We start from the raw sequence: 27,053 nt of genomic DNA, 5'->3' as shown, positions 1-27,053 counted from the left end.
CTCCTGGGCAGCGTGGCTTGTTCCCAGACAAGCCGGTAATGCCTCCAATCAGATAAACCCTCGGCGAAGGGGGGCTCCTGTCGACAGAGCTGCCACCGATAAGCGCAGGGGATCGCTAACGGCCAAGACGGCTAAGAAAACATGAGAGGTCGGGCCGCAGATAAAGAATGGAGGAGGTGGGAGGGAAATAGGAACAACGGCGATCAATTGCCGGCACTGGTGCGCCGATGCTATCCGCCGCCATCCCTCTCTCTGTATGAGTGTGTGTAGCGATCATAATCTGGAGAGGGAGAGGAGGTGGGTGCTGTGTGTGTGTCTGTGTGTGTGTGTGTGTGTGTGTATGAATCTGGGTCATCAAGTCATCAATAACCACCTGCATTAGTGGAACAAACACAGAGGCAAGGTCAAAACAGACCGCAACCCCTTCGGAATAAGAAGGGGAAGGAAAAAAATATAAAATCCCCCTTTACACTCTTAGTCTTTTCCAAGTGTTCCCCACATAACTCTGTTCTCATAGGGGGGTGGGGATGGACGGATGCATGGATGGATGGATGGATGGATGGATGGATGGATGGATGATGGGAGGGAGGGAGGGACGGATGGGTGGCATTTGAGTATCTACTTTTTGACAGACTGGCGACGGCCCGACTTGGCAAGCGGAAAGAGGTTGGGAGTTGGGGGGGGGGCCGTGGCTGGCTTGGGCAGAGAGGGGAAGGGAGGGGATGGATGAATTATGGATGGATGGATGGGTGGGTGAAGTTAGCGGAGGGAGGGGAGGGGAGGGATGCTGGCGAGGGCTCGTCCCCTGCTGACAGGCAAGCTGCTAGTCGGCGGCGGCGCTTGGCCGCGGGAAGTGTCGATCGGAGTTGGGGAAACGATCAGGTTATCTTTGCATCTGCAGTATAGCCCTTTCTCTCTCCCCCCCTCCCCCTCCCCCCAAAAAAGGCCTCTGGGACAGTAGTAGGCAACGGGGGCCTCCGTCGAGGAAAGTGAGGCCGTCTGCTTCGCTCCCAAAAAAGGAACATCGGAGCGAGCGGCGGTCCACGAGCTCGCTTGACCGGCTTGTTTTCGCTGAAGTTTGCTCACTCCTCTGCTGCCGTTCTTCCTTTCCTCGTAATCTTTCTTTTTCCGATGTTCGGTCGTTCACTCCTCGCCTTCTTCTACGTACGTGGATGGGAACCAGCCGACCTGAAGGGGAGAGAGGGGAATCAGTAATTATTTAGAGTTTGAAAGACTGTTAAGATAGCGTAGTGTTACAATTTACTTACACGAGGGTGTACACACTTTCCCTCAACCTGTCTTGTACTTCTACTTCAGTTAGTGATTTTCTACATTTCCCAGAATGCCTTTCAACAACCCCCAGAAAAGGAGGTTCTCAGCAATAGTTTTTCCAGTCAAGAAAAAGACCATTGAAACAATAAAACATAGTGATGCATACTTGTGTGAAATCTGATCAAAATGTCTCAATCAGTTCAAGTTAAGGTCTTCCCACAGACAACTAGTGTAGTATTGATCAATTCTACAGTAAATATGTAATCAATCAAACTGCATCATATCCATCTTAGAGGTTGGACGATGCTGACTGGCCGATATCAGATTTTTAATGAAAGGCCAATATCAGTCAGACATATTGGTAATCTCTGACCCTAGCAGAGTCCCAGTCAATAGAAAAAGACAGGCATTATTCCAGCCAGTAGTACCAACAGCGTTTAGCGCTCCGAGGCTCTAAAGAGAGACTAACACCCCTCCACTGACTCCACAGACAGTGTTTAGTGTTCACTAGAGCAGAGTCAACACACACAACAGGCTCAGTAATAGAGAGGAGCCTCTCCATTTGCCACAGTTGTTCGCAAAACACACTTACAGTACAGGCACATTACCCAAGGCTGCAGCAGGCACACACACACACACACATACACACACACACAGGCTCAATCCGTCACTCAGTCAAACACCAAGATGAAAAGCAGTGCATCTGAGTGGGAGTCGGTACATATATTTTCCCCGCACTAAGAATCAGTATTCCTCTCAGTGCAGCAAGCGTGATTATAGAGCACCCTTGGTATTGGCTGGGGAAATTTATGCATATAAGACGTGCCAAAGCAGCAAATGAACTGTTCCAAGTGATGAAATAGAAATGTAAGAAAGGTGTATACTGAGGTTGGGCTCCGATGACAACTGGCTAAATTTGAACAGTCCCTCCTGGATACCTGTAGACCAGGGTATGTGTAGGTTTCAGAAAGCCTAATTTAAGGCTTTTTAATGCCACCTGGAATTGGATACATGTCCAATGTAACAACCAAAAGTTGGAAAAACAAGCCTATTTCTGATTAAAATTCTGAAATTATAAATGAGCACTATAAGAACAACAACAGGAAATGAAATGTTCAAATGTTCATCAAAATGTTAAATGTTCATCAAAATGAAATTTCATTAAAAACAAACCAGCATAACAGAGTAAAAAATATGACTTTTTAAGACGTTTTAATGCTTTTTAAGGCTTAAAATTTAAGACATTTTCAGAGTTTTTAGGGATCTGCAGATACCCTGTTAAACATAACGAGCCCATCTGAGGAAAAACAGCAGAATTCAACCAGATTTCTTCTAAAAAACAATGCTTTCTACATGTGAGGATAGCTATTACACTCGAATATGTTGTATGTTTTGCATCCTCGACCGACTTTTTATATTCCCGTCTCCCTTCAGTGATTGGACGCTGCGTTTGATTGACAGTAGGAGGGGGCCACTTACCCTGCCGTTGACCTCGCCCCTCCACCAGCCGTTGGCTCCCGACTTGGTGTAGATTTTGACCACGTCGCCCTCCTGCAGCGAGAGCTCCCGGGTGTCCCGCGAGCTGAAGTCGTACCGCGCTATCGCCACGCCGATCACTTTGGGAGTAAACACTGGACAGGGGAAACAGAGAGAGAGAGAGAGAGAGAGAGAGAGAGTAAGAGAGACAGAGGATTTAGTTCCCCTTGGTCAAGAATCAGAAGAGCATCAACATCTCAGGCAGGAGCGCGCGCACACACACACACACACACACACACACACACACACATAGACGGAGATGGATGGTTGTAACCTAGCTACATCAGCTATACTGAGTTAATCATATTTCATTTTTAAAATGCATAAATCTACAGGCATTTGGTAAAAACCTACTGTCATAGTGAATGCTAAAGTGTTAGTATGGAGCACAAGAGCCAATGATCTACCAGGGACACATTGATGATTTTGGTGTCCATGTTCTCATCACTTAGCTGGTAAGCTGAGCAACAGGCCAGTCTCCCAGAAACTTGGTGTATTTCTTTAACTCCATGAATGTAGGAGTTGCCTTGGAATTTATGTTTTGAGCAACATGCAGCGCTAAACCAGCTAATTTGTAAGCATAATCCACACTCACAGTTAGTGCCTGATTAATTATACATTGGCCCGACTGAGAAAATGGAAGAAAATGTTATTCCCTGGCTTCAAATCCACTCGAATATGTTTATTTTTGTGTGCGGTTTGAAGTGCGCTGCAACTGCGGCACAGTGGCTACTGCAGGTCTAGCTGTGTAGTCCATAGCTTTAGTAGAGCTTTAAAATGACACCTCTGTCTCTGGGCTAGGGATAGTCTGGCTGCAGTGTGCTGACAGGAATGTGTGTGTGTGTGTGTGTAAGGGAGAGAGTAGAAGTCCTGTCGAGGAGGAGATAGCACTATGAGAGACAGATATGGAGCAGGTTAGCTAGTTACCGCTGCTGTTTCCCACCCTGGCGGCTCCCTCTCCTTTCCAGACACTGACTGGTGGGTCGGACTGGGCTAAGCTGACAGCTGGAAATGGGATGTCAGACCTCTACACCCTGACCATGGGGATAGAATATCTAATAGAGAGGAGCACTGTGTATTTGGACACCTCCACCTTTACTTTGACGGACACACACACACACACACAAAATCCAACCACGTAAACCCTCAAAAACACACCTGGAACACAACTCCTTTCTCGTCTCTCTCTCTCTCTCACAGACAGACACATGCAAGACGCGCACACACACAAAACACATGCATGCACGCCTAAAACGAACACTCGGTATCTTCCACACAACATGACACATGTGCACACAACTATGGAAAGGGTGAGATGGTGCGATGGAGAGCTAGATGGCGGATGTGCAGGCAGAGATGCAGGCGGTGATGTGAACGCACTGAGCCACAGCCAGCATGCTAAGCAGCCAAAAACATGAGAGGAAGAGCAGAAGAAAGAGAGAGAGAGAGAGTCACAGAGAATGAGATTGAGAGAGAGAGAGTGAGAGAGAGAGAGGGAGTGAGAAAGAGAGAGAGAAAAGCGATACCTGTACCTGACCAGAAGGGAGCAGAGGAGGGAGGTACAAAGCTGTAGCCGGCAGGAGTTACAAAAGAGAGGCCGCAGAGCAATGGGGCTATGGCAGGACAGGCCAGGCAGGGAGGGGGGGAGATGAGAGAGGGGAGAGGGCAGGGATGGGGGGCGGAAGAAGGAGAGAGAAGCAAAGGAGAAAAACAAAAAAAGCATGTTTTTAAAAATCGCAACTTAAAACTTTTTCAGAAGAATAAAGAACACAGTGCGTAAGAAATAAATGAAGAGAATTACAGAGTTCTGCTCGGTGGTCCTGTCCATTGGTAGGTAGTTTTTCCATTGATGCTCAATTGTTAATGAATTTGCCCCGCTGATTTGTTAAATTGTCCATCTTCGCATTGTGTTCTGGCATTTAAAATATTACACTGATTGGCCTAATGGGGGCGCTTTCATTAAAGGTCAAAATGTTTTACTCAAATGTGATATCTCAGACCCCGACCCTGTTGGTCCAATTTTGATGAAACTTGGAGAGATGATGCATTTTGGCACTGTGATCTGGCATTTACAAAAATGACACTGATTGGCCTGATGGGGGTGCTATAATTAAAGGTCAAAATTTCTAACTTTGAAAACTCCTACACTGTAAGCGAGACATGAAACTTGCTACACAACTCCCATACTTACATATTACAGTGATAGGTCTAAAGGGGGCACTATAATTAAAGGTGAACATTTTTTAACTCAAATGTGATATCTTGGGCACCTTTTGTCTGATTTTGCCAAAACTTCAAACTTTCAAAGCCCATAACTGCTGCCGATTTTGAGCGTGCTTATATCATGGGGGACGACAAAAGTAGCACTAGCGAGCAAGGTGGGTACCCGTACAACAACAAAAACACTTATCGCATGGTTTTCAAGCACGAGGACGTACGAGCACGTCACGAGTACGGAGGAGACGTAGTACACAATAGATATTTTGACATACTCTGTTTGGATTCATTGTTAGCAGCAAGTGGTCTAGCAACGGAGCTCGCCGTTTCAACCAACACCTGACTCTGGAGCCAATATTGTCTGCGGGTCCAAGTACAGGTATGTAAGAGACAAGTTATATATAGGTCCAAAATCACCAAACGTATCCTTTAAGCTCTTAATTGTGTTAGTGCCTTGCTCTAGGGAGTTGAACCCCTAACCCTGGCAGTGTTAGTGCCTTGCTCTAGGGAATGGAACCCCTAACCCTGGCAGTGTTAGTGCCTTGCTCTAGAGAATTGAACCCCTAACCCTGGCAGTGTTAGTGCCTTGCTCTAGAGAATTGAACCCCTAACCCTGGCAGTGTTAGTGCCTTGCTCTAGAGAATTGAACCCCTAACCCTGGCAGTGTTAGTGCCTTGCTCTAGGGAATGGAACCCCTAACCCTGGCAGTGTTAGTGCCTTGCTCTAGGGAATGGAACCCCTAACCCTGGCAGTGTTAGTGCCTTGCTCTAGAGAATTGAACCCCTAACCCTGGCAGTGTTAGTGCCTTGCTCTAGAGAATTGAACCCCTAACCCTGGCAGTGTTAGTGCCTTGCTCTAGGGAATGGAACCCCTAACCCTGGCAGTGTTAGTGCCTTGCTCTAGGGAATGGAACCCCTAACCCTGGCAGTGTTAGTGCCTTGCTCTAGGGAATGGAACCCCTAACCCTGGCAGTGTTAGTGCCTTGCTCTAGGGAATGGAACCCCTAACCCTGGCAGTATTAGTGCCTTGCTCTGGGGAATGGAACCCCTAACCCTGGCAGTGTTAGTGCCTTGCTCTAGGGAATGGAACCCCTAACCCTGGCAGTGTTAGTGCCTTGCTCTAGGGAATGGAACCCCTAACCCTGGCAGTGTTAGTGCCTTGCTCTAGGGAATGGAACCCCTAACCCTGGCAGTATTAGTGCCTTGCTCTGGGGAATGGAACCCCTAACCCTGGCTACATGGCCACATCAGTCTCTGTATCAATACACAGCTGCCTACATTCCTGTGATAGAAAATAACAAACCATCCGCACACTGGTAGGTAAAATGCCCAAATATTATGGAAAAAAGACGCCGTTCCCCACAATACTGTTGGCAAGTTAACAGGCCTGGTTTATTGATATGCTGTAAGGAGTGCAGAGCTCCAGTGGTTTTTAAAATGAATACTAATCAGCGCACTGAGAAAAAGCTCAGCAACCCCTAATGGTGTCTAGGTAGGAGAAATATGAAGAGGGATAGCCCTCCACTTCAAACAGCTGCCAAAACACCAGCTGAATTTAACATGCTTCATTTTCGTGAAATCTGATTTGCAGACCACAATAGAATACAAAATGTGGGCTGGCTGAATAATAAAGGAGACTAATACCTACAGTACACACACACACACACACACACACACACACACATACCACACAGAGTTTCAGTCAAGGGAGTGAAGATGAGAGTTAAAATCCAATCAGCAACCCAGAGTATTTTTCAGCTTTCCCACATATGCTGCCAGCTGAGAAGTTAGCTATCTTTCCATTCAGCAAACATTACTTTGTGCTTATTACATGGATATTGAGTGGTATTTCTGTAGCGCTGCTGCTGCGGTTAAGCGTATAGGTTAAGAACTATCAGTCAAAATAGGTTTTCTCTACAGATACGCCTTCGGCAAAACTGTCCAAAAAACCCCCCCCACAAAACAAACATTAATTAGCCATGTTCCAGCCATGCTGGAGGAAAATGGAAAGCAAAACAAAAGAGTAATTTAAAAGTAAAAGAGGGAGATGACTTCTAGGCGCCAGGAGGATGCCTGGAAGAGAGAAGACAACACAAGAAGAAAACAAATTTGGATTGGAGCTGTCTCGACTTGTGTTTTGGTCTCTCAATGTCTTTGAAGAGGAGTTGGAACAACAGGCCTCCTCTAAAACAACCAAACAGCTCTGTGCAATCTGTTCGCATTTCCCCCGCTTGGAACGTGATCTTCGGCAAACCGGGGCCGTTTTCTTTTTTTTCTTCTTTTTCCTTTGCACACAGTGGCATACGGCGTTCAAATGAAATCTCATTTTGCCACTGATTGCGATGAGTCATAAATTTTCCATTAACCAACTGATTGGCAATGTTGCTTTGTGCCGCTGCCTGGCTCGCACACTGTTTAATACCTTTTTTTCTTCTGGCGCAGCTTGTGAGATTCGAGCGTGGCGTGTGGTGAACCGGGATGTTTCATTGGGGAACAGCAATTTCCACTTCGGTTCTGGAGGTGGCGGACAGTCAACGGCGAGTCTTTAAACCTCTCTTTGATTGTTTTTCCACCACATTCCCACCTGACAACAGCTCCAGCCAGACCTTTCACAACACTAAAACAAAGTGTGGATATGATTTTATCTTTCATCCTTTTCCAAAAATAAACTCTTCAGCCCTTGTACTGTTTCAAAAACACCCTTCATCACACTGAGACAAAATATACACGCTAATTACAATATTACAGCCCATCCAACTGACTTCCAACTCCTAAGTTGCTGTTAAACCATCCTGAATATTGTGAAATCGTACTGAAATTGTAAACAGTTTTTGGCACATTTCTATATTTGAGTTGGAGATTGGACAACGCTCCACTGTGTTTTACCTGTTGCTTCACCTCAACCTCAAAATTCATCTCATTAAAATCTCCCCCGTCCAAAGTTACACAAAACCACACCCATCAAATTCCCAGTCTGCATGAAAGAAATGCTAAGCATCTCACTGGATGTTTTGTTCTCTTTAAGCTTACGCAACACCTGAGCGCCGAGAGGCACCGGGTTAGCGAGGGTTACGGGGACGAAGTAGCAGTTGCATGCATAAATAATCGCGACCATCATGCGCTGCATTTTAGTACAATTCCGCTCCTCAAAAACGCTGGATGCCGCGTGGCGACGACAGCTGCTTTGTCTTGAGGTACTGCCAAGTTCGTTCACAGGAGAACAAACAGCTCATTCCGACTCGGAGGAAGAAAAAAAAAACAGTCACGCAGCTCAGATCTTCACTCCTCAGAAACCTGCCAGACGACACGCAACAACGTAACATCCACAGCAACAAAGTTCTCCGCCAACTTCTTCTAGTGCTGCTGCTGACAATTTTATGGCAGTCTGGAGTGTAAACTGCTGTTTTTTGGCAAGGTGACCAGACAGCTGAAGTATGACTTTAAAGACATTCTGTTGGTGAGGCTGCATTTTTGATATCACACATTTAACTCAAATCATTTCAATGGAAAAATCAGCAATGGGCATTAAGGTTTTTACTGCTCCTTATATTATATCTGTGGGCAGTTGATAGGGTTGTTGATCAATGCCAATGATTCACTTTACCTTTTCTACTTTTCTGCATTCATCATTTTTTTTTTTAACATTTTACTTTTTAAAAAGTAACTCATAAGAGATTAAAGGAATAGAAAAACTAACGCCTTAAGTTACCAGCTACCACAAAAAAAGTAATCTGAGTTACCCCAAACACTGTTCTGTTAATGTAATAAGATACTATATCAAGGAAAACAATTATTTCAGTATGTTTCTGAATATGTTATTACATTATCCAGCAATTTATTACATTAGCAGGTTTTATTATGATTTCTACCCATTTAGAGGGACTTTTCTTTATTCCATTATGATAAGTTATTACACTATCCATGACTTATTACATTATCAGTTGCTACACACCATCTTGCCATTGTCACAGTGAAAGGCATACTGAATTTGGATCTGAATACTCCATTTCCAGTCAAATTTCTAAGCTCAATTGAGAACACAAAAATGAAACCTGAAAACAATATTCAAGTTGAAAGGAAAGTGAAAAACGGAAAAGGGTAAAAGCGTGTTGACTCTCAGTGGTTTGTCGTTATTTCTTAGCGGTTCCTCTGGGCTACTCACTGTTTCCGCCGGGCCGGTTGAGGCGGTGCATGGCGGCGTTCTCCTGTTCCCGGTAAGGAAACTGCAGCGTGGTGTCCAGACTCCTGAAGCCTTCTCTCAGGGAGTGGTGTTTATAGTACTCTATCAGCTCCTGGACACACACACACACACACACACACAATTAATCGCATTTGTATTTACAGTATGTCACATTTCTCTTGAAGATTGGTTTGGAATATATTGAAAACTAGCTAAATGACATATTCATAAAGGTGTATTCATCTCTTATGGTAGTTTTTATCATGTATAACATCTATATAATTTGCATAGAAGTGGAACAATGAAAAAAGAGTTGTATAGAAATAGAATTGTATCTTATATTCTATGTCACTTTCAGGTACCTACTGCTTTGTAGCTTTTGTTGTTGTAAAATGGACAAAACAAATAGACCAATATCTATAGTATATGCCTTGAAAATTAATTTGATAAGTAGGTACAATAAGAAGCCGGCATCAATTAATCAAATTTAGTTTCAAGAGATGCTGCTATGTTAACGTTAGGTATGTCAAAAATATATGTTGCACGGATATCTTATAAAAGCTGAGTAAAGATTTGAGTTAATATCTACGCATCTGATAGAAATATTGTGTTTTGACTGATAACACCTAATTTAAAATTAATTTTATACCAAAGTGACGATCAGAAGCACACCGATATTCTGATAAAATTCAAGCAAATCTGAGCTTCTGCAAATACCGTCCCAGGATAAACAAAATGGGAGAACCTTCCCAATATGCACTGGACTTATCTATAACGCTGAAGCCCTGAGGCAAGTATAAACACATCTCTAATCATGGCTATTTTTGTACGCACGGCTAAAATAAAATTCAGGTTCTGACACTTCATTAAGGGAACACGCTTGATTTATTTATGAATTGCAGTGGTGGAATTAAAGAAAACACACACAAACTGAAAAGACTCACTAATATGCTCCTGAACTTCTTGTTCTCGGCGATGTGGAAGCAGCCGTCCTTGGTCAGGATCTTGATGTGCTTCACGTCGTTGTTGTACCTGTGGGCCATTGAATAAGTTATGAGTGTAATTTCCCCTTCTGATCACCGCCATCGATCGGCGCCCGGCCCCCGGCCCCCGGGGAGCGAACGGCCGTCGCTGTAATGCATGGGGACCCAGAGGTTTCTGACATGCGAATGATGGGCGGTCGGGAGAAAATCTCTGTGTGTGTGTGAATATATGTGTGTGTGTGTGTGTGCCCCCCTCCCCTTGTGTTTGTATTAACAGGGGTGGCTGATGGGGGTTAAGAGCGAAGGAGCAAGGGGCCGGATCCCTGTTTGGAAGTGTAAACGCTGCGGTTAGGAGGGCGGGATGTGCAGCATTTGATGGTGTGCAGAAACCTAAGGTGTCTGTCAATCACAATGATGCTTTATGGGTAACAACAACCAGATGCAAAGGCAGAGAGAAAATGACATCAGCGATTCTTAGATGTCCTGTCCTGCCTTGATCTCCACATTCTATGTCGGGGAATCTGCAGGTTTCAGAAAGCCAATTTCAAGTAGGGATGGGACGATATATAAAAATTCAATATATCGCAACACAAAAATGTGACAATACGTATCGTGGGACAGAAAAATGAATCGCAATATTAGCTCCATTTTATTCTACTGTAGTAATCACAAATGAGACGCTTGCCCATCACAATTTCACAAGCTCTCCATCCAAATTATATTATTTGCACTTTGTAATGACATTTTTAAATTGTTGTTTTCATTCTAGCAAGCCAATGTCATTGTCAGAGCCATTGTTAGTGTCTCACAAATAAACATAATTCTGTACAGTCAGACTTTGTTGTCACTGAACTTTTATTTATTACATTGTATCGTGGTTGTATTGAATCGTGAACCCCATATCGCGGATCGAATCGTATCGTGAGATAAGAATATCTTCTCATCCCTAGTTTCAAGACCTTAAATTTAGATGATTTCAGATTTTTCCAGGAACTACAGAGACTCTGTATGTGGCCACAACTTTCTGGGAAGCAGCCAGTTATGGGGCCGACAGTACATTAAAATGCCTCAGCTTAATTCATACAGGCTTGGGGTCTCTTGGCTATTTGGCCACACTCATCAAAAATCCTCTCCTAGCTCTGCTGTGAAGAAAAGCGAATGAAGGAGAGGGCATTTCCATTTGTCTGTAATGCTTTTTAAATGTCGCTCCCACAGCTACGTAGGCTTCTCTCTCTCTCTCTCTCCCCTGCTTCTCTCTTTCATGGCGAGGTTTTAATAACCTTGAACAGCCTCACAGTCCGTCTCTGGTCTGTTCGCAGCGCTGCGTCTGTGTGCACACAAGCAATTAAGACCTCAGCGCTGAAGGAACTTGAAGGCATTGAAAGAGGCCCTTTTTTTGCAGGAAAAAAAAAAAAAAAAACACAGGGAGGCTGAAAAAGTTAAATTAAGTTTAAAGGAATGTTTCCGTTGCTCGCAGAGAAGCCGGCCGGCTCCCTGCGGAGAGGAGTGTTCCAGCCCAGAAACTCGGCAATATCACCGGTCTCTTCCAAACCGCCTGCACTCACAGTGACACCATTTATCTTCAGCACACAGGTAAGGTGCAGACAGTGGTGGGGTCACTGGTATGATTACCACAAGATACCGTATGTTCCTAAATGTACTTTGAACAGCTTGACAAGCAACGATATCAATTATGAAGCAATAATTTTGAATGGTCAAAGGTAAAGTGGTTGTACTGATCTAATACACTCAACTCTATTTTGCTGGAAAAGTAGAAGAGCTGAGTTTCTAAAATTGATAAATCATGTGGTGTGCATGTCTCAAAATTTGGTTGCGCATTGTATTGAAATGCAAAAGCTTTGAAATGTTTCTCACCACATTCAAGTCCTCAGGGTGACTTATGATCTCCTGATTAATTCAGATTCAGTGTTAGAACACCCCCCACACACACATACACACACACACACACACACACACACACACACCCGCCTTAAGGAGCTGCTAACCTACCTAAAACAATTTCATTAGTCTGGGTTTGAGTGGAGAGTTTTAGTGTCCCTTGATGCTGTTTCAGAGGAAAACACTGAATCCTGGTCATTTTTTGGCATGAAAATTGTCAATTTTAAAGATATTGAACATCAGCACAAAATTTTGACAATCGGCTTCAGTGTAAAAATATCGGCATCGTCCTTCAAAAACCTCTGACCCCTATTGAATACTATTGGATGTATGAGTATGTATATGTATGGGTATGGGTATGAGTGTATCAGTATGGCTTTCTGTAAATGTGCCATGTAAAATATATCACCGTTCTGCTCACTACACAAGAAAAAAACACTCAGAACAAGTTACCTTTACAGGATTTTTAAAAAATTGGAATGTTTTCTCATTACACCCATGTATTCTCCAAATTGTAATTGGTCTCCTATGATCTACACAGATAATGTCAGGACAGTCAGGATCTTGTCAGTTGTGGAGAGTGGTTCTGCGTCTGTTTTGGTCGGTTTCAGACACATCGTGACAATTAGCCACTAACCACAGCCTCAGCCTGGGGAGGAAGACCGCATCGTCCTTCCAAGTAAATATAAATCGCTCTGTCAAATAGTGCGGTATAGCGGGGAGTTAAGTCTGGTCAATATGTGGTTTGGCTGAGGCGTCTAACGAATCACACAATCACACGTAGCATGCCGCAGAGGAGAGAGAAACTGTCATATAAAAGAAAAGAAAAATGAAAAGAACTGATTGTCAATAGCTGAAACTTTGCCCTTAACTCTCACTCAAAGAATATTTCAATCTAACATGTTTGTTTATTTTTGTTGTCACCGCTGGTGTTTAATTTATATGCAAAAATGAGAATGATGGGGCCATATCACTGCAGACTAAAAAAAAACATCAACATTGACATTCGTCAATATGAATAAAAGAGTTTTTCTGTTGATTTTATCCAAATAAACACAGTTTCAACAAAATATTAGAAAAGAAGTAAAAAGAACCAACACACATTTGTTAGGTTTCATATCAGCTAGACTGAAACAGATAAAATGAACTAAAGTAATTTGAAGTGTGTGACTGTTATTGGGTCTATGTAACCAGATAACGTATAGTTTAATTATTTCAGTTTGAGGGAAATTAGTCATTTAGATGCAAATAAAATGAACACATTCAAAATGCACTGGCATTATGAGCACAAACTGCATACATTTAAATATATTCATTTGATTTATTTTAGTTCTATTTGAGTCAGTGTCATTAATGATAACACTTGAATCACTGGAATCATTTAATCCAATTTGATGGAAATTTGTCATATAATTGTAATGCATAAACATTTCAAATAGACCAGAATAGTTGTATGAGTGAGTAATGCAGATGCCGATAGCTGATAGTTTGTGCCGATAGTCAATATCTTTAAATGTAACCATGCAATGTAACCAAAAAAGTAGAAAAAGGTATTCAGTGTTTCCCCCATAATGTTGTTCTTGTCAGTGTGGAAAAGGCTCTGAAACATCATTTAGACCATCATGGGACACTAAAACTCTCCAACCCACATATTCAAAGGCAGGGGAAACTCTGGGATACATTAGGTCTTAAAATTAATTTACAAAAAAACTTAATTAATTAATTAAATGAATGGATAAAATGTGCAAAGAAACCTTTTTTCTGTAGTTGTGGTCAGGGAGGAACCTCCATCATATCAGAGATGATGGCATGACATCAGACATTTAATAAAAGGCTAATATCCAGCCAGATATATCGTCGAATCGATATATTGTCAAACCGGTATATTGTCAAACTGATATATTGTCAAACCGATATATTGTCAAACTGGTATATCATCAAACCGATATATCGTCAAACCGATATATCGTCAAACTGATACATCAGTCTAACCCTACCTGAGACCTGTGGGACCTTTAATTTACCATGTAAAATGTCAGGGTATAGAAATTAATAATACCAAAAACGGCTGACTTACTTTATGCTGATGGCGTACTCGGTGTATTCTCGGCTGCGGTGGCGTACCAGGTAGGTGCTGTTGACCCTGTTGACAAGTTCGGCCTCCGCTTGGAGTCTCTCCATGGGCCCTGCAAACCTGCCGCACAGCAACACCACAGACAAAAGGACCAATCAGAGAGTTTCATTCCAGAATGATAGATGCTCCATTTAAAAGGAATGAACACCTAAACCCCATTATGGAATGTTACATAAGTTATTGGCCATCCTCATGCCTTTGCTTACAGTGTTTGTCAAAGTTGCTGAGAAAGGGCAAAGTACTACTCTTGCATTAATAATCTGATTTCTCTTTGCCCTGCCAAAATGCAGATTGTCACACATCACTACTTCTGGTAATATTTCCATCCTTTAAAACTGACAGGTGACCTCTCGTCTCTCTCGCTCCCCATCCACCTGTTATCCTGACAATTCATTTTTGACAAGGATGTTACTATCTGAGCTGCCTGCCTCCTGTTTGATTTGGGTATTTTCTGGTTGGATCTGCACGCAAAAGTTTATTTGCATTTACATAGTTGTTATGTGTGGATTGGAGACTCTTTACACTTTGTTGTTAATGTGACCAAATGCGTGTCTGACCACCTCTGGACCTGGTTTGGATGATTGGATCTTTAATTCACCTTGGGTGCATTTACACCTGAATTTGATGCATTTTCATCAGATTTTTGTAAGTTAAAATACATTCAGACTGAGAAGGCTCTGCGGTTGAGAACTTACCAGGGTTGGGAAGAGTAATCGACGGGCTTCGGGACCTGGAGCAAAAAAGAGAAAAAGTGGGCATTTTTCTCGTTTGTTATTCTCATGAAGCCATCACTCATCCAACCTCAATTTGACTTAATCATTCCCTCTCTCTGTGGCAGAAACATTCCTTTTCCCACTGTGGCAAACTGTTGTGCTTGGCGCCGATCCCACATTCTACTGTTTTTCGAGCCGATGTTTTGGTCTTCGTCTAGAACAGGTGGTTTTCTAATAACCCCAATAAAGCAGCCTAATGTTCTTCTTATCTTTACAACAGTGTAAAGAAACAGCGATAGCTGTTTATTATCTACTGGAGGACTCATATACTTGGAGCAGGTGGATAGAGTCTGAATTTCATTTTGCCAAATCCAACGCAACAGTCCAGTGGCGGGGAGGGGATTTAAAACAGGGGGGACATTGATAAAAACAGGCTACTGATTCACATTTCAGCCAGTGAAGAAGATACAAACCAATTGTTTTCGCTTCCAGCTTTCCATTTCAGTTTGCAATATTGGAAATGCTTCTTGTTCCTTTTACGATATGGGTTCTTTCTTTGCTTCGTATTGATAAAGTGAATTAGACAGTAAACCATTTTTATCTCTTATAGCGAGCCAAGTTCCTTGTGCTTGCACCATAAAAACCCATTGGCTGTTTCTTTTTATGCCAGGTAAAACTGCTTACCCTTCCCTCAACAAAAAACCCTAACCATCCTCATGCCATCGCACCACCAGTAAACACATGTAGCGTAACCGAATGTGAGCTGCTATAACAGGCCTTGATGTGGAGAAGAAGGCGAAGGAAAGGCTGCTTACACACGGGCACGGCTTCACAGCGTCACTTGGAAAGAAGCCAACCTCTTTCGTCGACAGGATTTTGCCCTGAAACCACAGAGAGATAATTGCGTTATGTACATCTGGCTGACTCCGTCTCCATAATTCAGGAACAATTAGCTCGCAACACAGAACAGTGCAAATTTACAGCCCTAGTTAACTATTGTTGAAATAATGGCTGGTGGGAAGAGAGCGAGAGAGGATGTGGTTCCTTATTCCTCCCATGGCGATGACTCCGAAAGCTCGATGCCTTGATTTAGCAACCCCGGAGAAAGTCGGGCCAGACAAATAAGTGTTTTCTCCAGTGCAGTTTTGCTTTGAAGAGGAGCGTGGCGCGGTAATCTCCTTCTGACTGACTCGGGCGCCGAGGGTTGTCGCTGTGTCATTGTGCTGTGTAGTGACAAGATATCTGTCTGACTTATATGGGGCAATAATTCAATCATGGATTCCACTGCTGAAAAAAGGATGGCTCACAACATTTTGATCTTATTTGATCTTATTGGGAATAAGAGTCTTTCTTGTGCATATGCATCTTTCTAGCTCCAATCCAGAATTGACTTGGCTGTATAAATTTTCCATATACGCAAGTAGATTCTTGAGGAGTTTGACTTTGACTTGTCACTCTTTACAATTGCAAACCTTTGAAAGCTTCTACATCCATGCAAAACTCTTGTATCATACTTTAAGTGTGTATCAAAAACTTGATCAATTTGAGAGTGAATAAAGGTCTCCAATCAGATAAATCAAAATGTAAACAAAGTCAGAAGTTGCATGGTAATTTTCATATAGGACGTCCAAAGTCAACTCCATCAAACAACCTGTGGCATACAGGCCGTGTTCGCCTCTATATTCAGGCTAAGTTTGCTGTTGCTATCCAAACTAATTTGCCACTATCATATTCTTCAGTTAGAGGCACAAGCATAACACACTTGCGTGTCGTGTGTTACGGCCATCATAAGGCACCTGTCACACACTTAACCTAATGACATTCCCCCAGTCCTTGTGGTAAAGCCCTGCTATTCGTTACATCCCTGATAAGAGCGTGATAATGATGCAGCCGGCAACATTGACGGAGTAAACAGATGGTTGCCAACGGGTGAAATGAAATTACAGTGATCGATTCTATTTGTCTGGCACCCCCAGAATAGGAATTATGGTCTGCTGGCTACCAAGGTGATGGATATCGAGTGTTTGCTGACTCCGTCCACTGTTGGTGAGTGGGACTGCGGGGGTGCAGCTGCCTCGGGTAAAGTGGAATTTTGCATGGGGTGAAGCGAAATAAATACACCTATTCTTTATATTATCTATTTTGTCTTTAAGTATTGATTTTTTGGTTTTCCTCATAGCACTTTGTAACTTATTATAAGACCTCACAAGCATACTATTATGCACTATAATCAATTTAATCATCATACTCATAGTATTCTATAATATGCTATAACACACACTGTAATCCATGTCATAATGCATTCCAATTCAGGTAAATGTCTGATTATGATTGTGCATAAATACGATGATAATGTTCCTATGAGGCCTCACAATATGCTTCAAGTGTTACATTATTATTATTATTGTTATGATTTTTATTCAGCCTCTCTCACACAGTCAAACTACACACAGAAACACACACACACCTACATGTCTACCATACAACAATGCAGTCAAATTTGCAGAAAACAGCTTATCTGTCCCCCATGGATGTAGTTTCATCACTGAAATAACTGTAATTGCATGCATGCAACAAACAAAGCAACAGTCCTGGTGTGTGGGAGTGTTATTGAGTGTTGTATTATATCATGTCCCTGACTGTGTGGATGTTTTGTACATGTTACTAAGGCTATCTCATTCGAGCGTGCTGCTGCTTGTTACTGACAGTTGTCCAAATGAACTGAGCCGTGCGTTAGCCAGACGTTTGTGGATGCTGTTCTTTGAGGGTTTCTGTGAAAAGGCAGCGGTATCATATTTTCACACACATGCAAGTACACAAATTTGTCTGTATGCACACACATAAACACATATAGATTGCTCAACGGGACGCGATTGATATGGAGACAGAAAGAAATGGCATGAACTGGCTTATTTTTTGGATTGAAGTTGCTGACAGCTCATATTGATATTCAATATCTTTAAATTTGACCATTTTCATAACTTGTTTTGAGGGCTTTTTTTTCTTGAGCAGTGTAGAGAGCAGAACAGAGATATATTTTATATTACACAGAATATGAGATGTTTCAAGTAAGGGAGAGATACAGTAGATGGACTGGTAGTAGAGGAGATGAAAGAGAGACATATGGATCTTGGGAAATAAGTCATGGATAGATAGAGAGGAAAGTGTATACGGTGTGACGTCTGACCTGCCACCAAGGGCTGTGGAGGTCAGCGCAGATCAGTTCGATGATGTCGCCGGTCTGGACGGTGAGCGGCGGGCCGGAGGTGGGGCTCGGCACACCAAAGTAGTTCCTGATCACCAGCATCTTGGGCAGACCTATAAGGAGGAGAGGGTTAGTGCTCGTGTTTCAATGTATAGCCTATATGTGTATGTGTGTGTGTGTGTGTGTTTGTTTGTGTACTTCATTTTTCGGGTTTGTACTTGGTGTTCCATGCTACTGTTAGCATACACTATGTTGAGTGGTAGGAAACTAGCATTATCTCAAAAGTGAGAAAATACAAATTTATAACAGCTCTAAAGCAAGATAAGCAAGGTAGGTAGTCTTAAATGATATGTGGCCAAGACTAGCACTTTTGCATAGGAGATTTACACAAAATATGATACAAAAATAAACTCTTTCGAACTAGCAGGGACTACTTTGCATAGGAAGAGAAGGTGGTGGGGTGATGGGAAACTGTGTACAGCTAAAAATCACTGCACAGTGGATGGATACATAATTGTTCATCTGAAATAGTTGCAAAAATAAACCTGGCTACATCAGCCATATTGAGTTATTACGTGTTTATGCGTGTTTATGTCAGCTTGTTAGCTAGCTAACCAGCTAACGGAATTTCCCCAAGGGGATTAATAAAGTGATATCTTATCTTATCTTATAGTAGGCTATCTGGTCAGCACCACTGTCTTATTGTAAACACATTTGCACACTAGGTGGTGTATAGAAGCTAGTGGTTTCTGAATAGTTGCATGTTAACATTAATGTTGGTTGCTTTGCTAAATGTGTCTGCTGGCTAGTTAGCTAGCTAACAGTTTGTTCAGGTTAACTGAGCTGACTCTTCTCAAGCTACAACTCAGAGTGTTTTGGAGTAGAGACTAGGGCTAAAGACAAGACAGTTTACTGTGTCACAGTAACATACATTTGGAAACAAATGTACCTTATCACGCTATTCACTTTTACTTAAAACATTACTGAACCACACCACAACAATCTACATCCATGTCATCAACTGCAGAGCCTCTCAGGGTGTTTGAATCCACATAGTAAGGTGAATTGTGACACTTTGCTGCATGGTTGTGTGATTCTGCTTCAGTAATATGAGAAGCAAAGCCAGCGGCTCGATTTCTTCAGGCACGAATTCCTGTGTGCATGTGTGTGTACGTGTGCATGTGTGTGAACTCGGGTCTAAAGGGCATGTTTACCATTCAAAAGATGTGTCTTTGCTCTACTAAACTATTCATGGCCCCATTATAGTTGGTAATTAGAGGTATTCATGTATACACACACACATACACACACACACACACACACACATACCCCTCGTTGCCAGTGTACTGCCCTTGGCAATCATTTGGACTGATTATTCATTATCATATTTCAACTGAGCAACAGTGCACTCTGGTGCACGGCCTGTTATCTAGCTCTTAGATAAGAGATAAACAGCAGTGCGTTTCAGTTTGGACATTGTTTACTGCTGCACACCATCAGCTGGCTTCCTGGATGCACCAACAGACTGTTAGAATGTTGGTTTTTTTCCAAGGAACGTTTCATCAGAATCATAAACACCTTTTCCATGACTGAGGTTTGAGAAAAACTCCACACCATCACCTTTACAATAAAGAATTATTGAAAGAATCATGTTGTTTTTTTCCTCTAAAGGATGTTTGGCCATGGTTTTGTCTTTAGAGACAGAGCATAAGTGCATATTATCTAGCTCTCACCATTTCTCTTCTGTTCCTTGGCTTCAGTCGAGCTCATAGTGCACATACTGCATACCTCTCCATCAATGAATGCCAATCAATAGCAGTGGAGACTATATGAAGGTACAGTATGCTCAGGGGTTTTTGGAATTTGAAAACTGGCTTGATCGAGTGAGTTTGGCCAATGTTGGATTTTTAAACACAACTAAACTTGATTCCATCACTGAAATGTCTCACCAATGACACCCCATACTCTAACCCCCCACCCAGGACACCAAACAAGTTTTAAGTTAATATCTCGTATGCACAGGATATAGTGTATAGTGTATAAAATGCATAGTGGTGCACCAAATCAAATCAAATCAAAAATAATTTAAAAAAATAGAGAAAAAGAAAATGAAAGGAGAAGAAGTAGGAAGGGGGTAAAGCTAAGGGCAGAAATAGCAGCAAGTAAACAACGCTGTATTGAAAGCCAATATATCTATATCTGCCGTACTTCTCTCTCAGTGTCTGGTTACAGCGCTCCGGCACTGAGGCTGGCAGAAGAACGTGTGCTAGCTTGCCTGAATAGGACTTCTAAAGACACACAGCCATGGAGAATTGAGTCTCGAGGGCATGAAATGCATTCCTATCCACACAAGGACGAGCCACGTGTTAGCGCACCTTTGAGAAAAAAAAAAGACAAAACGAGACCGGCATGGGAAAATTATGAAACGCCAAGGGTCGGGGCAATCAAGTGCCTATTGATTTTAATGTGTCTTCAGTCAGAAATGATTTTCTGCAGCGTAACGAACGGAGGGATGGAAAAAGGAGAGCGTTGCAGCCAAGTTTATGAGAGATTAAGGCTACGTTTACATGCGCTGAACAACCAGGCTATTGTCCATACTCTGGTTTCATTCAGGTCTTATTCAGGTTAAGCTGTTAACACGGGTCTTTGATACCCTGTGATTGAGTCTCCCTGTTGCCATGAATAAACCAGTTAACACCCGCCAGCTACACCTCTCTCTTTGACTGAGCAGTAAGTTACCTCTAATACAGGGGTTAGAAATGATCCCAACAGCAGTCTATGCAAGCCTCTCAACGTTCATAACAAATAACCTGCTACAGGCAATTATATGACTTTTCTAGGCTGAAATCAAAATGTACCCATAATGCTGCGCGGGTGTGAGTTTGTGCAGACGCTGAAAACCAAAAGTGAAAGGAGTAAGATGTTTCCATGCCACAGTAACCATCTTAAAGGACTACTTTTTGGGAAATTGGCCCGGAAATTGGCCCGAGATAACAGTGAAACTATGATCAAAATAGTCATTCTTCTACATTCTCTAATTGTGTTAACTTCTTCTAAATGAAATAATGGTGAGGTTTAAACTCCCTGGAACCCCCTCAAGGACCCTTGGTGGTCCCCGGACCCCACGTTGGGAACCACTGGGTTAGACGATGTTAGCTCCTTACGGACACGTAACGTCTTGTATGCTAACGAATTAGCAGGTGCACAGGATAGAGATATCTACCAGAGACACAAAAAGTAACTTTGATAGGTGGTACTCCTATCGTAACATGTAAAAGGTAAGTTGATCAATGAACCAATTTCCCAAAAAGTCGGTGTGGTCCTTTCATATGGGAGTAAGCAAGGCATCTTATCGGTTTCTCAGAGTTTCCCAAAACCAGGTAATGTCAATCTCCGTGCACGTAAACTCAGTGCATGTAAACATAGCCGATGAAAGAAAACAGATCATAGAGGAGGAGATGTCTGTTGTAGTGCCGTGCTCTGAGTTTCTTACCTGGATCTCGATCTGTGCGACTCAACGTTTTGCCCTGCGAAGAGTCACAAAAGCCACCACAGAGAGAAATTCAATAGTTACACACACTGACACAAGCAGAGCCATGCCCATTCACAAGCAGACATAAACATGCACATACACGGAACAAGGATTTTTTACAACTTGACCTGACTACAGCCCATTTGACTCATCCGATCAGCCAGTTCATGAGGTTAAAAGTGTTACTAAAACATTACATCTCACTGCCTTCCCCTTTTCTCCATCACTTACACTCACACATCCCACCCAAGGTGAAAGTGGGCAGCCTAAACATACTTACACTATACTATTACATCTACAGTCAGTGCACCCGCCGTCCCCTTCTACTAGCTTATTACATACTAAATAAATGATTGGCTAGACTCTTATTGCAGTGAGGCAAATGTGTCTGGACAGAGAGGCTAATGCTGTGAATACGCCTGCCTGCTGCTGCTGCACACACAGAATGAATATTTTAACCCAGCCCGCTATCTCGCCCATACAGGCCGCATGCGGTGAACTTGGCATGGACGAGACTACACAACATATTAAAACCCCTATCGCATGTGCTGACCGCCCCCCAGGCAAACTATATCCTGCTGCAACAAAAAGATTGGAGTTGCAGAAGGCAATGTGTCACTTAGGGTTGGACCGATATGGTTTCTGAAGGCCAATACCGATATTTTTGGATTGAAGCTGCCTATACTGGACATTTTGTGCTAATTTTTAATATATTTTAAATTGACCATTTTCATTTCATTTCATTTTTTATTCTTGGAAAAGCTTATTGCAGACAATGGGGACACTAAAACTCTCCATTGAAACCCAAGATACTACTACTACTACTTCTACTATTACTACAGCTACCACTACTAATAATAATAATAATAATAGTGATAATTCAACATATTCATGCATACTTGTGTGGATTCTCATCAAAATGTTACATAATGGTTGGTGTGTCTAGCATTCTCTAGACTGAGCGCTCACTCGCTGCTGTTTGGAAGACAGTATTTCACTCTTAAGTTTTAATTCGTTACTTCAAGAAAATTTCTTGCCAGTGTCCAGACCAACACTAGAAATTGATTTGGGAAAATAGGGTGAATCTACAGTGTCTAAATTAAAGGGGATGGAACGTTCTTCCACTTAGACCGGTGTATTTGTACATAAAAAATCTTGCCTAGTGCAGCTTTAATAAAAGGCCAATATCAGCCCCAGGTATCAGCAAACCGCTACAGTATATTGTCCTAACCCTAGTCTAATTGCCTGCTTTGGGACACTTGTTAGGGACATAGCAGTGGAACACACTGCAGTTTTGGCAGAACAGTCGGTGGAAACAACCTTGGGTAAATCTGCAAAAACATCCCAAGTTTCTACTGATGTTAGGTAGGCTGCAGCGAGCAAAGTCAATTGGAGTGTACTTGGCAAATAGCTGCAGGAGGGAACCGTCTTCAAAGTGCAGCAAAGCTTTGGAGAAGAGGCGAACAACAGATGCAAACAGATTGTACACACATCAACATGGACACACACACACACACACACACACACAGAGAGAGAGAGCAGCTCACCTGAGTTCTGACGGAGCCGGGATCTGAAAGAAGTTTGAGAATAGGCATGGTGAGCGACGGGTTAGCGGGTGCACACACACACTCGCACACACTCGTCGGTAAACAGCGGCAACACTCCCTCATTAGTGGAAGGAGAAGGCGGACGCTCGAGTCTGACTGTAGTGCACTTTGTTTTGCTGCGCTGCCACTACCTGACAGCCAGGATAGAGGAGGTAACGAGGCGGGGGTGGTGGTGGGGGGGGGCAGACCTGTGGGTTTTGCTCCACCAGTTTCTTTCATTGGCTCCCTGAGGGACGAGTTACACCCCCTAGACACACACACACACACACACCTATGCCCACACTCACGCACACATACCTGTGCAAACAGAGCACTTGCTTAAACACACACGCATACCTCCTCGTACACAGACACACACACAGTCTGAGCACTTGCACAAAGACACATTTATATGTACATAGCAGCAGATACACACACACACACACACACACCTCTCTCTCAGCAGGCCTGCTCTTCGAGTGAACTTTGACCTGCTACACAAACCTGCGCAGAGTAAGCTGATAACACAAGTGCACGCAAACAATGGCTTATCTCTACCACACACACACACACACACACACACACACAAAGTACAAGAGGTAGAGTAACAAACAGTGTGTTGTTATTTCAAGTTTCAGCTCATCGTTCACCCTCCGCTGTGAAGGTGTGATTGTGTTTTTGCTCAAGTAGTTCGACCCCGCTGCTATATTGACAGAATCCATTCACGCAGCCACCGCTGTGTCTTTCCAAGTGTTAGAGTTCATAAGCAAAGCGCAAGCAATATTCAGTGTGCTGGGGACAAATGCACATCAGCACCCCACAACAAAGCAAAGCAAGAACCAAGAATATGAACAGTAAAAGGCATTGATTTGATAAAAAAAACATTACCCATACTGGTAGTGCCACATAACCAAAGGTGGAAGTAACAAATTAAAATTACTCTCATTACTGTAACAGAGTAACTTTTTGTGTATTTTTTTGTATACTTGTACCTTTTGAGTACTCTTGAAGTCAGTAATTTTACTTTTACTTATGTATGTTTTGACTTTGAAGTATTTTATTTCGTTACATTTTAAATCACATCCATTTTTGCAGGCTCTCCATAAGCATTGCAGCAGAAACTTAATCGTACTGTAAATTACATCTGAATCAAACCTGCACAAGCATGCGGAGTTAAGTTAAGTTATGTTAACTGTAACATTAAATACTCAAACATATCCATAATAGTAGCTTAGTTAACATTAGCCAAAAAGCCATACATCCAGCTAGGCCTACAGTGTTATTGGTTTGTGTTAGCCTGGTTGTTGGCTAGCTAGTAACCTAGCCTTGTTAGCTAGCTGGTTAGCTAGAAGCAAAACAAACATTTAAGAATCTTATTTCTTTAACGCTCAACATGTTCTATATCACGTATTGAAGTCTTTATCCTTTTGTCCTTTTTGCGTTGCATGGAGAAAGATAATATGTAGCAATGCTTGTTTTTTTTGTAATGTAAGCCAGTAACTTTTCCTCTTAGTACATTTTAAATGCGGCACGTTTTGCTTTTCCTCAGTTCCATTTTTACACTACTATTTCTGCCTTTACTTAAGTAAAATTTTTAGCAAAGTAACAGTACTTCTACTACTTTGCAACTCTTTCCACCCCTGCACATATCCCTGCTCCAGCAGACGATGGATACTGTGTGGAGTAATGAGAGGGGGAATTCGAACCGACATCCCAGTCTTCACAGTTCTGTGCTCTACCCCCCGGTGGTGTCGCCCAAATCTACTCGGGGACACATTGTGCCCAGGTGGAGCTGGCAGCGGCGTTATTGCCTCCGCGACCCGATAGCGCCGTGACGGATGCCAAGTCCAACAGGAGCTGGCAGCTTGCCACAGGGAATACAAACACACACACACACACACACACACGCAAATGCATACACACAAATTATGCACACACATTGTAACAGTAAAACTCACGTGCTTGCTTGGTTATGAAAACATTGTGACCAGGTACAAAAATGCACATTTAACACCAATGAAAAAACAAAAAAGTGAGAATTGACTGTATATCACATCTCTCTCTCTCTCTCTCTCTCTCTCTCTCTCTCTCACACACACACACACACACACACACTCACACTCACACAGGACATGCTAAGCTGGTTTCTAGGACTGGAGGACTTCTTTTCTTTTCTCTGTCATTCCACCTGTCTGTGAAGTCCCCCCCCCCCCCCCCCCATCATGTGTTTCCAGGACTGTCAGTCTTCATGTAAAGGGGGCAGATTGACAGATACACAACAAGGGCGTCATGAAAGACAGGAGTTCCTTAAAACCCCAAACTACTATTTAGCTTCAGGGGTCTGTATAAAGATAGACAAAGTAAAGGGACGTTGCCCTCGATTAAGAAACAAAGGTACTCAAGAGGTGCCCCCCCTCAATTCTCTCATTTCTACCATTTAATTTTCTCATTTCCACCATTTCCACTTGGAATACCTCTTGTCCACTACCTGTGGCTGTGTGGGTTTTTTTTTTAATCACAGTGCAACTTATCTCAGTCACGCATCTATACCCACGATTACTCACAAAACACACACATCAGGTTTTACATGCCATTATGTGTAATCTTTCATTAGGTGCGTACTACTATAGAAGCATAATTGTGCACCTACAATCAAATCTCTCTTGCAGAGCTTTTTGTTCAAGTAGAAAATAACAGAGTAGATTTTTACTATAATAGTGTGAATGGGTCAAGACTGACACTGCTGTGAGGACTAAAGTGTGTGTGTGTGTGTGTGTGTGTGTGTGTGTGTAAAGCAGTGGCGTGTCACCTGTTTTCCCACAGCAACCAAAGCGGCCCAGGCATTCCTTATGGGCCCCTAGACCACACTTGGAGCACAGGTAGCCCTGGTTAAAGATGCCCCTGCAGACAGATAGACAGGAAAATAATATCAAAATCAAAATTCTAGCAATGGATGCAAGTTACATGTGGAGGGGCGGTTCAAAGTTTTAGCGCAGCACAAGAATGGTTGCCAAATCTCCTTAAATTTGTCAGAAGAACCACAGAGTTTAAACCTACATTTCTCTAGTTTAAGTTGCTGTATCACATCTCTTAACCATAAGGTATGAGACCATTAAGTAATCTACTAATTCATGAGACACTTACTACTACTTAAAATTAATTATAAGTTGTATCCATAATGTTTTATGAGTGCTGATATGATGCATCAACAAGCATTATGTGTTCTTATAAACATGGTGATAAAACATTATGAGGGCATTAGGAGTGTCCTTGTAATGCACAATAGATATGGTAGTCATAGAGAGTGTTAAAAAAGTTGCTGTATTTTAAGTTTTCATCACTCCTGAGAAAAACATGAAGGATAAATGGAATTCGCAAATTCCCTCTTTCTTTCATAAAGATAAACTCATACTTATCTTAAAATCAAAGCATAACACTAGTCTAGACTCATGGTTCATTGCGTATTTAGGTATGGTATTTAGGTTAGTGCCTGTTAAATAATTTGTGTGTCAATCCCCTTACAAGTTTAACTATTGTTAGCTAGTTGTCCTAACTTACTTTTACTAACTTAATATAAAACTGCAGAGCCATTGTTACCAACTTAATGAGCCAAGGGGCCACTGAGTTCTTAAGTAAAACAGTAAAGTTGGAAAGGAAAAGTCAAGAAGTAATGAAGAACATTTTTTCATGTTTTTCTTGCGTTTCATCGTCAGAAAATATTAGTGAATTCAGCGCCTGGCTGTACATTGACAGTTCAATAATATTGTCCCTTTCACCATCCGTTCCCTTGAAGAAGT

General features: G+C 42.4%; 1 protein-coding gene across 1 annotated transcript in view; it reads right to left on the bottom strand.

The window, feature by feature from the left end:
* Positions 1-1,143: 1,143 nt before the first annotated feature.
* vav3a (vav 3 guanine nucleotide exchange factor a) overlaps positions 1,144-27,053 on the bottom strand; it is a 91,394-nt gene continuing 65,484 nt past the window's right edge. The window contains exons 17-27 of the mRNA XM_078291549.1: positions 26,066-26,157; positions 23,218-23,240; positions 21,632-21,665; positions 18,121-18,251; positions 15,749-15,814; positions 14,916-14,950; positions 14,164-14,280; positions 10,149-10,236; positions 9,187-9,316; positions 2,752-2,903; positions 1,144-1,188 (exon numbers count right to left, since the gene is read on the bottom strand). Coding sequence (XP_078147675.1) covers positions 1,144-1,188; positions 2,752-2,903; positions 9,187-9,316; positions 10,149-10,236; positions 14,164-14,280; positions 14,916-14,950; positions 15,749-15,814; positions 18,121-18,251; positions 21,632-21,665; positions 23,218-23,240; positions 26,066-26,157 — 913 coding nt within the window. The remainder of the gene's footprint in view (positions 1,189-2,751; positions 2,904-9,186; positions 9,317-10,148; positions 10,237-14,163; positions 14,281-14,915; positions 14,951-15,748; positions 15,815-18,120; positions 18,252-21,631; positions 21,666-23,217; positions 23,241-26,065; positions 26,158-27,053) is intronic.

This window comes from Centroberyx gerrardi, chromosome 22 (assembly GCF_048128805.1).
Source record: "Centroberyx gerrardi isolate f3 chromosome 22, fCenGer3.hap1.cur.20231027, whole genome shotgun sequence".
Taxonomy (NCBI): Eukaryota; Metazoa; Chordata; class Actinopteri; order Beryciformes; family Berycidae; genus Centroberyx; species Centroberyx gerrardi.
This window is presented reverse-complemented; position numbering and strand designations above follow the sequence as displayed.